Source organism: Teleopsis dalmanni, chromosome X, assembly GCF_002237135.1.
Source record: "Teleopsis dalmanni isolate 2A chromosome X, ASM223713v2, whole genome shotgun sequence".
NCBI classification, from domain to species: Eukaryota; Metazoa; Arthropoda; class Insecta; order Diptera; family Diopsidae; genus Teleopsis; species Teleopsis dalmanni.
Genome location: NC_051848.1, coordinates 36,993,529 through 37,007,526, shown reverse-complemented (window position 1 = coordinate 37,007,526; position 13,998 = coordinate 36,993,529). Strand labels below are relative to the sequence as shown.

Genomic DNA, 13,998 nt, shown 5'->3' with positions numbered 1-13,998 from the left:
TTTAAGCAATACAAAAGAGCAGTAGAAACATTTACGGGTAAACGAATTAAGGCTTTACAATCAGACAATGGTAGAGAATACGTTAATTCTGAATTTAATTTATTCTTGAGGAAATTTGGTATACAAAGACGCTTAACTGCTCCATATACGCCGGAGCAAAATGGTATTGCTGAACGTAAAAACAGAACTCTAGTTGAAATGGCCCGTTGCATGATGAAACAAGCTGAAGTTCCGCCAAATTTTTGGGCAGAGGCCATAAATACAGCGTGCTATATTCGGAATAGGTGTCCTACAAAAGCATTGAACGGTGTAGTACCGCACAAGTTGTGGACTGGTAAAATGCCAACTATTGTACATTTTCAAGTATTTGGCTCTAAAGCATATGTCCTAAAAAAGGATAAGACTAGAGATAAATTCGATTCTAAGTCAGAACCTTACATGTTTGTTGGATATTCAAACGAAGCAAAAGCCTATCGGCTGTGGTCACCTACAAAACGAAATATAACAATAAGTCGTGATGTCGTGTTCGTAAACAAAAATATCTATCATAATAAATACGAAAACATTTATATTAACAATGAAAATGACTGCCAAACAAATGATTATATCGATATTGCGTTCGAAAATTCTGAAAATCAGAAACCGTCGGTCAATCCGAAAATTGTAGAAAATACAGATACGCGAGAAGAAAACTCCATTCGTAGAAGAGGTCGCCCGAGACTTATTCGCACAAATTCACGCGGTAGGCCTCGAAAAGAATATTACACGTCAAATCGGAATGGTGAAGAATCATCCAACGAAGACGAAAATACAAGTTCAGTAAGAAAAATTGCTGATAAAAACCATTCAGATGATGAACCTGACAACAACGTTTTTGAAGATTGTGAAATGGCGTTTCTCACTACATACCAAACTCCAGTAACGATTTTGGAGGCACTTGAAAGCGATGAAACAAATTCCTGGTCAAAAGCGCTAGAAGACGAAATGGTGGCACAACTAAAGAATAAAACATGGGAAGTGGTCGAAAGACCGAAATCACGAAAAGTTATTGGGAATAGATTCGTGCTTCGAACTAAAGATGACGGAAAACAGAAAGTACGATTAGTAGCGAAGGGTTTTGCACAACGACCAGGTGAAGACTTTCATGATACGTTTTCTCCAGTCGCTCGTTCAACATCTATAAGACTACTTGCGGCACTGGCAGCAAAAATGGATTTGGAGATCCATCAGATGGATGTCATTACAGCATACCTAAATGGAGAGATCGAAGAGAGTGTCTTCATGGAAATTCCCGATTATCTTATACCATTCCTGAACAAAGTTGTTTCATCAAAACCAGTGGGAAAAACTTCAACAATATTGTGTGGAAAAGTTAAAGAAACAGCGCAGCATTGGTTAAAGGCGATTAAATCAAGTAAGTCACCTGTATGTTTATTAAAGAAAGCTCTTTATGGACTCCGTCAGTCTGGGCTATCATGGTACATGAAATTGACAAAGAAACTACAGAATATGGGTCTAAGTGCAGTACAACAGGATCCTTGTGTATTCACTAAGCGAGAAGGCAACGACATTGTTTTGATGACAATATATGTAGATGATTTACTAATAGCGTCCAATAATAAGTTTCGTATAAAAGAAATAAAGGCTGCACTTGCGAATGATTTCGAAATGAAGGATTTGGGAATAGTAAGTAATTGTCTTGGCATCGAGTTTCATCAAAATTTAAGCAAGCATCAAGTTTTTCTTTCACAAGAGAAGTATGCAAAAAGCATCATTGAAAAGTTCAATATGAAAGACTGTAAACCAGTGAAGACTCCCATAGAATTGAACATTAAGTTAACGAAACCAACAAAAATTGATGAAGGTGTTATGAAGATGTATCCCTATCAAAGCTTGATAGGAGCATTAATGTACTTAGCTGTCACAACTCGACCTGATATTGCGTTTGCTGTAAACTTTCTTAGCCAGTTCAATTCAAATTATAACGTGGAACATTGGAAAGCAGCAAAACGAATTCTAAGATACCTTAAAGGTACAAGCAACTATGGTCTATTGTATGAGAAAAACAATGAAGAATTGTATTGTCTGGTTGACGCTGATTGGGGCGCTGACTTAAACGATAGACGTTCATATTCAGGGTATGCGTTCATTATATCAGGAGCAGCGATATGTTGGGAAGCTCGAAAGCAACGTACAGTAGCGCTTTCAAGCACTGAATCAGAATATATGGCCATATCTGAGGCCACAAAAGAAGCGTTATATCTAAAGGCAATCCTTGATGATGTTGGCATTACAAGTAAAACAATTGAAATCTTTAATGATAATCAAAGCGCTCAAAAATTAACGGAAAGCTTCAGGTATCATCCACGGACAAAGCACATTGATATTCGTTATCACTTTATTCGCAGCAAGGTTAACGACGGCACTGTTAAAATCAAATATATGCCAACAGAAGAAATGCCCGCAGACGTCCTTACCAAAGGACTCACTACAGAAAAGCATGTTAATTGCTTACGGAAATTAGGAATGAAATATTAAAGTCATATTTTATACATAATAAAAGCACTTTAAGAGGGGGTGTTGTTATGTAAAGTACTTTTTTAAATATTAATTGCCTGGCAACTCTGGCCTGTCATTATTCTATATTCCTTTTGTAATTATTATTCATTATTCATTTTTAGTATAGTTAATAAAGCGAAGTAAAGAACATGTTAAAAATACATCGGACCGTGTTTCACTTTTGCTAAAAATATATAATATAAATAGTATATTTTTTATTAAAATTCAAATTTTTACAATTGTTTTTAATATGCTGGTAAATTTTGCACTATATTAACAACTTTTTGGGTTTAAAAAACCCTCAGTACTGCCATTTAAATGGTATTGAAGATATGATAATAAAGTTATTAAAAATCAAAATTACTTATTAATTTGATATAACTTATTGAAAGTATTAATTAATATAATTAAGTTAATGTTTTACAAAGAAGTTCAAATATTTACAATTTCTTTAATTTATTGTTAAATTTTACCCTTTTTTTAAGTACCCAGTTTGATTTAGCACTTTTATTTAAAAGTTTTTTAACAAAATTTCATTGTGGCACCCGTAAATCGGATCCTTAAATCAATTATTATTATAAACTTTTTTATTTCTCTTTTTTTATAGTGTTTGCTAAGATTTCTTTAATACCATTTAAATGGTATTCTTTTTTGAAAAAGAAAGTAATAAAATAAAAAATTTTTAAATGGATACTCAATTCAATTTCACTATTATAAAAAAATTATCGTTGATTTTGTTAATATAGTGCAAAATTTACCAGCATATTAAAAACAATTGCAAAAATATTAATTTTAATACAAAATATACTATTTATAAATGTTTAGAAAAATTAGCAATGAAACAAAAATATTCACCCTAAATAAATAAACTTATTTTAAACAGTTATAAGTAATATGCAATTAAATTTAGTTAATAGTTCTAGTTAATTTAAGTTAATGTATAATTAGTTATCTAAGGTTTATAGTTGTATTCTATATAATTTAAGTAATAAATTTAGTTAATAATTCTATTGTATTTGATATAAGAATATAATAATAAAAACTTAATATATAAGACATAATAAATTATTGTATAATATGGTGTTTATGAATATTCTTCATAAAACTATTGTTACTGTATGGCATAGCCGAGTCTTGGCAGCCAAACATATTAAGAGCATTTACACTAATAACAACTGTGGTTGCGCTACTGCGGTGTTTTCGCATCATATCATAGGCAAACATCATATATTAGTATGAAGCTAGTATAAAATTTCAGCAAAAATCAAATTTTAAATAATTTGGAAGACTTGTGTATTTCATGCACACGAAGCCAGTCATATATTTGAAGAAAAAAAAAAGCACACAAACAAAATCCAAGCATCATATTCAAAAATATTGTCTCACCTACCCATGCATATATATATTTATTAAGTGTGCAATAAAAAGAAGAATAGAAAAAATTTACCAAGAAACTTACATACGCATGAGCTAGAAGCTATGTGTGCATTTGCTCTGATATTAGAGTTTTTTCTATATGATTTTGTCCAAGCAAAATACAACATGTTCGCTATTGGTTTGATTGTTGACTTCCCTAACAAAATAGCATTGATCATACATAAAATAATAAGTTCGATTGTTTATACGTTTGAACAGACATGTTTTTCCCATTGCGTGTACCTTTTCAGAATTCATGATTTTTTTAACAGAGGCAAATTACATGTCTTTATATTTCTATGTTTTTGATCAAGGTTCATTTACTATATATTAAAACATTAGTATTTTCATAATTTATAAAAATTTATAAAAATTTTTACATTTGTTGTAATTGTTTTTATTTCTTGTTTTTTTTTTTTTGACTCCGTGAAACGGCTGAAGTCATGTTATATATTTCTCATTTAATTGTATTCTTTAACTTTAATATAATTACGACCATATATAGTTTGTATGTGAATTATTATGAAAAAACTAACTGCACTAACTAATCGCTTTTCAACAAAAGATGAGAAGTCTCAACGATATGCAGGCATCTGTATACCATAAAACAAAATCATACTCTATCATTGAGATGCCACGTAGAGATATCAGTCTTGTAGTAGATTTACTTACAGGTCATTGTATTTTGGATAACCATGATAGGAAACTAAGTCTTTCTCTCAACCATAGCTGCTGCAGTTATGAAGAGGACAATGAAAGTGCCTACCATCTGATTTGTTTCTTTCCAACACGCGAATTGCAAGACCTCCCACTGAATGGCATTATAAGTCTTATCAAGGGTTTTAATAAATAGTTCTAAACCTTGAGTTTTTAATTATACGGCAACACAATGGGCCTATAGGTCTAAGTGAATCTCTTGAGATCGCCAGTATAACTTAATCTAACCTAACTAATCTCTTCTTAACTCACGGTCGCCAGTATAACTTAATCTAACCTAAGTAATCTCTTCTTAACTCACGGCTGAAGAACGTGCACTACCATTCTTTAACCTCTCTGAATTGTGTATTTTATCAGTGTATTATTTAATCCAATATATTTTTGGGAAGATTTTTGTTTTGCTATAAGTATTATTGAAGATTTTTATGCGCAAAGTGTCATGTTTTTTTTTTCTTAATCTATTATTATTTTAATGAAATAATTAATATTGCAATTGTTTAGACAATTCTTAAATAAACATTATTCAAAATGTGTATGTATATTTTTTTTGTACTGTTCGTAATAAAGCAAAACTATTTAACTGCAATTAAATAAATTTACAAAAAATTTTTTCGATTGAATTGACTTCTAAAGTCACATTTAAAGGGGATAAGGTCAATTGAAAAATTTTCAACCGGAAATGTGCGTCAGTACAACAAATCAACTTTAGTCCCCACTGTATGCAGCACCTAACAGGGCAAACAGATCAGTTAGCATATTTGAAGCTTGACGATATCGAAGTAAAATATTAATCTGTATAAGTTTTTAATATAACTAAAGTTATTAAAATATGCACTAAAAAAAATATGCACTTCTTACAGTGTATAACAAAATTTAGCATAATTAATTATTTGACTATAGTACATCGTTAATTTGTTGTTATTTTTTTAAGAAAATTGTCAAACAATTTTTAACTACTCATAGATTTTTATTTATTTTTATTATTCCCTATTCATTCATTAACACTTTTTCACTCTTCCTCGTACTCCAATCATCATCCAATCATCAATATGACCGACCCCGTTTGCTCGGCCACATCATGACGATCGGTCGGATTCCTTTTTTGTTCTTAGATGCTCTCATAATTTTTTTTTTTTTCAGTCTACACGATGTGCGCCTTAGGCAATATATTATTCTTATCTACCGGATGTGGAGTTGCACTGGAACCATTCACAAATCATTTTTTTACAACATTCTTGTTGTTATTGCTTTTTTTTATCGTTTAATAGGCACATTGTCATTTATTAATACAACAGAAAATGCAACTGCAACGCTTGCCAGTGCAAATTATATTTTTTCTTTTCGTCCGTCCGTCCGTCTGTCTGTCTGTCTGTCCATATCCATACCCATACCCATATGTTTGCTGAGTTCGTAATTTTGTTTAAAAAAAAATGCAAATTTTACTGCTGTATCAGCATAATTCTTTACTGCAGTTTGATTGCAGTTTAATCTTCATGTTATAGATGCTTAATTTAGTTTTTTAGGGTGCCTGTGCATTTTGTAATGAAACCCTATGAACTTTTTCAAGTACAAAGATAATGTTTTTCTTATAGCTGTTTTATCACTATTTTTACACAATTTTTACTGGTAAGCGATTTTTTAACTTACTGACAAACATATGTATGTTAGTGTATTGCATTCAGCGTTTACTTAATAAAATTATTCAACCGAAAACTATTAAGTTTTCTTTGCTCATTATAAATGCAAATATTTCCTCTACAATTAATTTTAGTTTTGGAAAGAAGAATGAAACTAAATAAACATTTATTATGTTTTTCAGTTAGAATATTCAAATGATTACTCATGCACTTCCGCTGAAGTTAAAATATTATTGCATCATAAAACAAGTTAGCCTAACGAACCGTTAACACTTAATAGGATAATGTTCAATATAAATCTGAGATACTTCACACATACCTAAAGTTAAAAAAATGCTGCATATTTTATCCGTTCTCAAATAACGACTTTGTTTTTAATGCAATTGTTCTCTCATTGAAGAATATTAGGCTACTCACTGGAAATGATATGCGGATATGTTGGAGCACTGAAAATTTATTGTTCTTACATATAGATGGCGCCACTTAAGACAAAATCCATTTTGCCGTTCTTCAAGACACCAACATTCATTAAGTATCCGATTTATGTGAAACAACTTTCAGTTGAGAACTTCTAATTTAGTCGTTATAGTTCCTGTGTTCGGAAGGAAGCACATTCATTATCAAGCAGTCGCTATAGATTTTCGATATTTTTTAAACAAGAGATAAAAAAAGTTCGTTATGTTGATTAATTGCTTTTTCGCCGAAAAATAAAACGTTAAAATAAAAAATAAATTTGCTAAATTTTACATGGACTGTTCTTCAGAGAAATCAGTCATAATTTGTCGATATGTTACGTTTCATTGAAATACTGTTGTACATATATCAATAGTGCTCAATTAAAGCGGTTAACTTTCTGAAACTTTTTATAAAAAACATTAAAACATTAGAAATTAATTGTTAACTTCTTCATACAAATGATTGTTTTTTAATGAAGAGACTTTTATTGAATAGTAGTGAAATTACAACAACAAAAATTTTTTACATTAAATTTTAATTAATATTAATTATTGTTTAATGTTAATATTTAATGTTAATTTTTTCTCGACGAAAGTTACGCATCTTATGATAAAAAGAAACTATTTAAAAGTGTGAAGGGTTCGAATAGAACTGAAAATGCAACAACAACAATTTTAGTTAATTTATTGAATTTTGACTGACCATAAATTAACTAAAATTTTAGTTGTTGTCTTTTCATTTTTATTCGAACTATTCTAACTTTTAAATAGTTTCTTTTCGTAACAATGCTCAAAACAGCGTAATCGAGTATAAATTAACTAAATTTTTTTTTGTTGTGTTTTCAGTTCTATTCGAACCCATCTAACTTTTAAATAGTTTCTTTTCGTAACAATACTCGAAACAGCGTTGTATGGTCAGCCAAATTTCAATAAATTAACTAAACTTTTTGTTGTTGTCTTTTCATTTCTATTCGAAACCTTTTATTTTTTATTATAATTTTTCAAAGAGGTTTTTCAAAAAGAAAAAAAAGAACTACAACAACAAAAGTTATTTCTTTTATATTTTTAATTGATTGAATTTTTGAATACCCATTATCAGTGAGTAAATAATTTTTTGAAACTACAAATAACAGGACTAGAACTCGTGCCCTGCCACGATATTATTAATAATACAAAAAAAATTGACAACATCATCAATTAATGAAAATTTCTCAGTACTAAGTGAAATCAATTTTTATAATATATCTTTTCGCACACAAATAATATATTTCAAACCACTAATTAATTTATAAAATTTAGTACTTTTAATTAAAGATAAAAAACACATTACTTGAAACTCTAAAACCTTCCTAAACAATTTTTATATATACAAAACAGTCGTTATTTATTTGATTTTTTTATATATATTTTTCTATTTAAATTTAATAATAAATAAATTATTTTTATTTTTCAGATCTATCCAGGACCTGATCCAAAGCAAGCCATAATGGGTTCTTTGGTGTTTTGCATTCATCACAAACAGGGCTGCAAATGGTCAGATGAATTAAGAAAATTAAAGGTAAGTTGTGTAACAAAAAATCAGGGTTTTAAATTGGAACTGAACCAACAACTGTAAAAAACAGAAAACAAGAACTGAATCAATTTAAATACAATAATACTTACCATATTAAAAATGGTTTGTAATTCATGATAAATTCTTGTGAGCCAGTATCAGCTACTCTTGTTAGATATATCATTTATCATTACTTTTACGCTTAAATCTTGTATATTTAACAATGTCTTCGCATTGCTTTATCTATTTGAACTCTACATGGTATCTTATGATGTGGTTTCCCCGTTCAATTTATTTTGACCCAACAATTTTTCTTCATATTTTACATTTTTAGATTATTTTTTTCCGCTTTTTCTAATACTATCATACCCAACGATAGCGGCTTCGAATCTATTTAAATGTAGAAAATATAGTTTATCATTAAGGCTAGAGTCTGAAGTAACCTTTTCGAAAAATACATTTAATATATTAGATATCGACCATAGATTGTTCACAAAGGTTATAAAAGTCTGTTACATGCAAACCATGTAAATGATTTGCAGTAAACACCTAGTTATTGTTTTAAAGAATAATAAAAAAGACGCACTAGAGAGGAGAGGTGCTTCAAAACTTTACTCGGAACACCTAAACAATCTGGGCAAATCGTTAACATCATATAAACTATTACTCAGTTGATATGACTCGACTATATACAGGTATCTGTATGGAATGTGGTCGCATTCCACTTAAAAGAAATCCAATTCTCTCATTGAAATGCCCCGTAGTGATATCAGTCTTATGTTAGATTTACTTACAGGTCATTGTAGATTTTTCTCCAATAAAATAATATGTTTCCTAATTCCCACTCTACAACTGCTGCACCAACAGTTTCTTCTGAATGCTAACTAAACCTTGATACCATGATCCAGATTCATTTTTCTGCGTAAATAGGCTATAATATAGAGTTCATCATGCTGCTTAAATTACTCATGAGTGTAACAACATAGAGGAGCGTGCAAAAACTACTTCAGATTACATGGATCTTGTATGTTTGAATTTGAATTTAAAAATATTATAATAAAATAAGAAAAACATGAATGAATTTTTTAGCCTGAAATTCTCTGAATTCTGCACGCTAACGACTGATGTGACTAGGGTTAATGTTTTTTTTCTTTTTTTTTTTTTCGTTGATTCAATGTGTTTCTTTTTTAAGTAATTATTCAAGACTTACTTTGGTTAGTAGAGCTACTTTATCATACAAAACACTGCTCATACATGTTTTTATTCTGAGTTCTGAGTAATTAAACTTCAAATTTCATAGCCATGAATATTAAAAATTAACGCCCATTAAAATACGCTTGAAGTCGTCTTAAAATGCGTTTTGTTGTTATTCCTCCTATGCTTGCTTTTGGATCTGTAAAGTTAATTGTTTTAATGTGCCAGTCAAAAAAAAATTAATTATTTTTTTACCTATTCGAATTCTGCTTATTTCAATTGAAAACGAAAACTTGAATAAATAAAAGCATTATTGTACCTAAGCGAAGCTGGAATGTTCTTGACACTTGAAGTCCAGCTTGAGTACCTTTGAAGTGGTAGCACTCATTTTCACACGCTTCGAATTAAGAATTTAATATCTTTGACTTTTGAGGTGCCTAATTAAGCTATAAAATTCAAAATTTTTATAATTCAAAATTAAATGATAATAGTTTTTCTCTATTTACATTAGTTTTTTGATCTTATTTGTAAGTGTTTAGTGTTACTTTATTTGCTAAATAAAATTTTATTCTTAAAATTCTAAAAGTACATATTTTTTACATACACACAATAATAGTCAATCTGAGTCTTCTATGAAATGAAGTATGTTTTAAAATTAATTTAGTGTTTTGTCTATTTTATTTTATTATACTTTAATTTAAATAAAACGCCTTCAAGAAGAGTTCCCGCAATATTTCCTGCCATAGATGTGAAAAAGTCAAAGTGCTTCTCATTTACATTATCCCATTCTCCAGTGCATGCAGAACTAAGAAACTAAACATCGTCATCCGTGACTCTACAGTCTAACAACAGTCCTCCATTTTTCTCTATTTTTCTCTGTCTGTTTTCCAATTTCTTATGTTCAGGAAACTAAACATACTAAATATTTATCTAAAAAATAAATAGAAAATCGTAGACTTAAATCTTCCCCCTATAGCATACATAATTAAAGATTTTATATTCTCTGAATATTATACTGCAACATAATGGGTCATTAGAACTAAATAGATCCATAAGAAAAAATGATCGTAACTTTAGGTAAAATCTTATAAAAAAAAGGGAAACAAACAATACTTGTGTAGGAATCCTGCATATCTCCACATATATTTTCACAAATCCACATACCTATGTTCCTTAGAAATAAATAATTGCTCAATCCAGCCATTGCTCAATCTTCGGATAACCTTATGCCAGTAATCATTCAAAAGCAATAATAGAAATGAATAGCTTTAACATTTCAAAATCCCAAAAAATTTCTCAAATCCAAAGCGCGCGGACGAAGGTGAAGTGAATATGTTAGATTGTTGAAGAGACTGGGTAATTGTGGGAATCACAGTGAGCAAACTGAGTATCAGAATGATGGTATAAGGTATGGACTTTGTATTCGGTGTCCCAAAAACGAAGTTTAAACTTAAACATTAAGAAATTCAAATTTGATGAAGTGAGAAGATTTAACTAGTGAGGTAACTGAGGTGATTCTGAAAAGCACAATGTGTTTATTAGGTAAAGACTTATTGAACACAATCCTAAAAACTACGATTTAAAGAGAATATAATAGAAGAAATGGATTACACTTTATCAAAGTAGAGTAATAGGTATTGTGGAGAGACTTGTGTCGCACAGCTCCGATCATATCAGGAGGAATGTTGCTGCGAAAGTGATTAAACTCTGTAAGAATTTATAATAGAGTTTAGTAATTACTTTTCTTAGCTTTTTATCTTCCTATTTTATGAAACTGTGAGGTTGTTATCTTTGATTGATTGGTTAAAGTGGCAGACCTTTAGATAACTTCCATATACCTCAATTATCAATTTTTCGCTATTTTGCTAACACATTCCTCGCAAGAACCCTTAATATAAAAGCGTAGAGACTAAATCCATCCCGTTGATTTAAAATAATTTAATAATGCTCTCGTCTTCATCGATGAACAGTCTAATGAACTGTCAAAGAAGTACCTTTCTAAAAATCTATTTCTTCTGGAAACTCAAAGCCGAGTGGATGCTGATATTTTTATCCTCTAAATAATAGCAAAGTCTTGTAAATTATTTTACTAAAGATCATCTCTACTTAGACCTCCTTATATTCCAGATCTTATAGAATATTATTGCAATACTCTGATCAATATTATACTGTTTTAAGTATTCATTAACTATTTCAAGTCTTTTATATTAAAGAAAGAAATCAAGTTATTTATAATTTTTTTTTTTTTTGCAGGCTCACTTAAACATTTGCAAACATGATGCCACACAATGTCCAAATAAATGTGGTGCCCAAATACCACGGATAATGATGACCGATCACATGCAATACACATGTAACATGCGCCGCACCAAATGCGAGTTCTGTCAAAGTGAATTCTCTGGTGCTGGTCTTGACGAACATGCCGGTACCTGCGGTCAGGAACCAATATATTGCGAATCAAAATGTGGCCAACGTGTGCTACGTGGACGCATGACATTACATAAATCCAAGGATTGTGCCAAACGTTTACGTCGTTGCATACACTGTGCACGTGAATTTTCTGCTGATACACTTACCATACATGTGGCACAATGTCCACGTGCACCAATTGTTTGCCCACAACGTTGTGATGTGGGTTCCATTGCGCGTGGTGATATGGAATCGCATTTGCGTGACGAATGCAAGGCTTTAGCAATTTCATGCACATTTAAAGAAGCCGGTTGTCGTTTCAAAGGACCACGTCATATGTTGGAAACACATTTGGAGGCAAATGCTTCAGCACATCTATCACTTATGGTCGCACTATCATCACGTCAAGGTCAACAAATACAAATGCTAAAATCAGCTGTTTCGAAATTATCCATTAATTACACTGGTACTTTGCTATGGAAAATAACTGATTGGTCGGCAAAAATGGCTGAAGCACGCAGCAAGGATGGGCTCGAATTGGTATCGCCACCATTCTACACTTCACAATACGGTTACAAGTTACAAGCTTCTATGTTTTTGAATGGCAATGGACCTGGTGAGAATACACATGTCTCCGTATACATCAAAGTATTGCCCGGTGAATATGATGCATTGCTTAAATGGCCATTCTCACATTCCATCACTTTTACGCTATTCGAACAAGGTGCACAAAGCGGTCAAGGTGGTGTTGCTGAATCTTTTGTGCCTGATCCAACTTGGGAGAATTTTCAACGACCATCAAATGAACCAGATCAATTGGGCTTCGGCTTTCCACGTTTTATTTCGCACGAATTGTTACATCGACGTCCATTCATTAAGGACGACACAGTCTTTTTACGCGTGAAAGTAGATCCGAGCAAAATAGTTGCTGTTTAAATTTTATCCATTAAAATTCAAATATACATAATTATTTTTATTAGTTAGATCTTAAAAAGCACAAAGTATAATAAGTTTAGAGTATGCTATATCAATAATTAAGAATAAGCATAATTAGTATATATATATTACTCTGTTTATGTAAATACTGTGTATTTAAATTTATGAGTAGAGAAAAGTGCGACACGTTTTTATTATGTATATAAAAATCTAAAAGGACATATCCTTTTTGTCGACGGTTTAACATATATTTTTATATAATTTATAATATATATTTTACGCTTAATTATGGTAGAAATATAGCTTCGCAAGAGTAGACCTAAGTTGCTACTTTTTAGCGTAAGTACGAGTACATTTAACTTAATAGCACAAAACCAAGGAATTTTAATAAGCATTTAATCACTTCAATTACGAGCATCAACAAGCGAATATCTAGGAATATTTTAAATTATTCATTATCATTATTCATTATCACTGACTTCTAGTGTGAGATCCATCCCGTTAACGTAATGCTAATATATATTGAATATAACATCAGCATTCGAGCTCAGAAGCCAGAGAAATGCTGAAATCAAACCAAAGCTGCAAAAAAAAAGAAAAATTTAAAATAAAAATCGAAGGACTTGCAGGACGATTTGCTGTCCGTGTTGAGCAAGTTTGTTACTTAAGTCTTTTGTATTTTTCCTTATTTATTATTATTATTCATATTAAATAAATATAAATTATTATGTTTCGAATAAAACTCTTTCAAAAGATCTTCAATTTGTCTAAAATCTAAGTTTAAGTCAACTTTATCAGTTTTAATATTTAAGCATTAATATATAAGTATTTACGTCAGTTTTCTGTATATATTAACTTTTTTTTCAACCTTTATTTGTCTTATTTACATTATGTACAACTTCATACTTATTAATTTAAAACAATATCATAAAGTCATTAGTAATTTAAGTACCTTTAAATTAATTTATATTGCTTTGTCTATATAAAAACAAGTAATTAAATGAATTCTAACTAAAATGTTAACATGGCGACAAACTCTTTTATTATAAACTATTATAAAACAACAAATATTATATAGCATTATTAAACATTTATTAAAAAACAATTAAAACTAAAATTTGAA

At 30.3% G+C, this 13,998-nt stretch overlaps 1 protein-coding gene across 1 annotated transcript; it reads left to right on the top strand.

Moving 5' to 3' along the window:
* Positions 1-8,243: 8,243 nt before the first annotated feature.
* LOC119662180 (TNF receptor-associated factor 4) lies at positions 8,244-13,911 on the top strand. The gene is made up of 2 exons (XM_038071745.1): positions 8,244-8,342; positions 11,784-13,911. Exons 1-2 carry the CDS (start codon positions 8,271-8,273, stop codon positions 12,873-12,875), a joined length of 1,164 nt encoding a protein of 387 aa, XP_037927673.1. The 5' UTR covers positions 8,244-8,270; the 3' UTR covers positions 12,876-13,911.
* Positions 13,912-13,998: the final 87 nt, after the last annotated feature.

What these genes read in the sequence shown, in the direction of transcription:
- LOC119662180 (XM_038071745.1), top strand. Translation starts at nt 8,271, where the DNA reads ATGGGTTCTTTGGTGTTTTGCATTCATCACAAACAGGGCTGCAAATGG. An exon ending in ATGAATTAAGAAAATTAAAG is followed by an intron (nt 8,343 to 11,783) that starts GTAAGTTGTGTA and finishes TTTTTTTTGCAG; the next exon opens with GCTCACTTAAACATTTGCAA.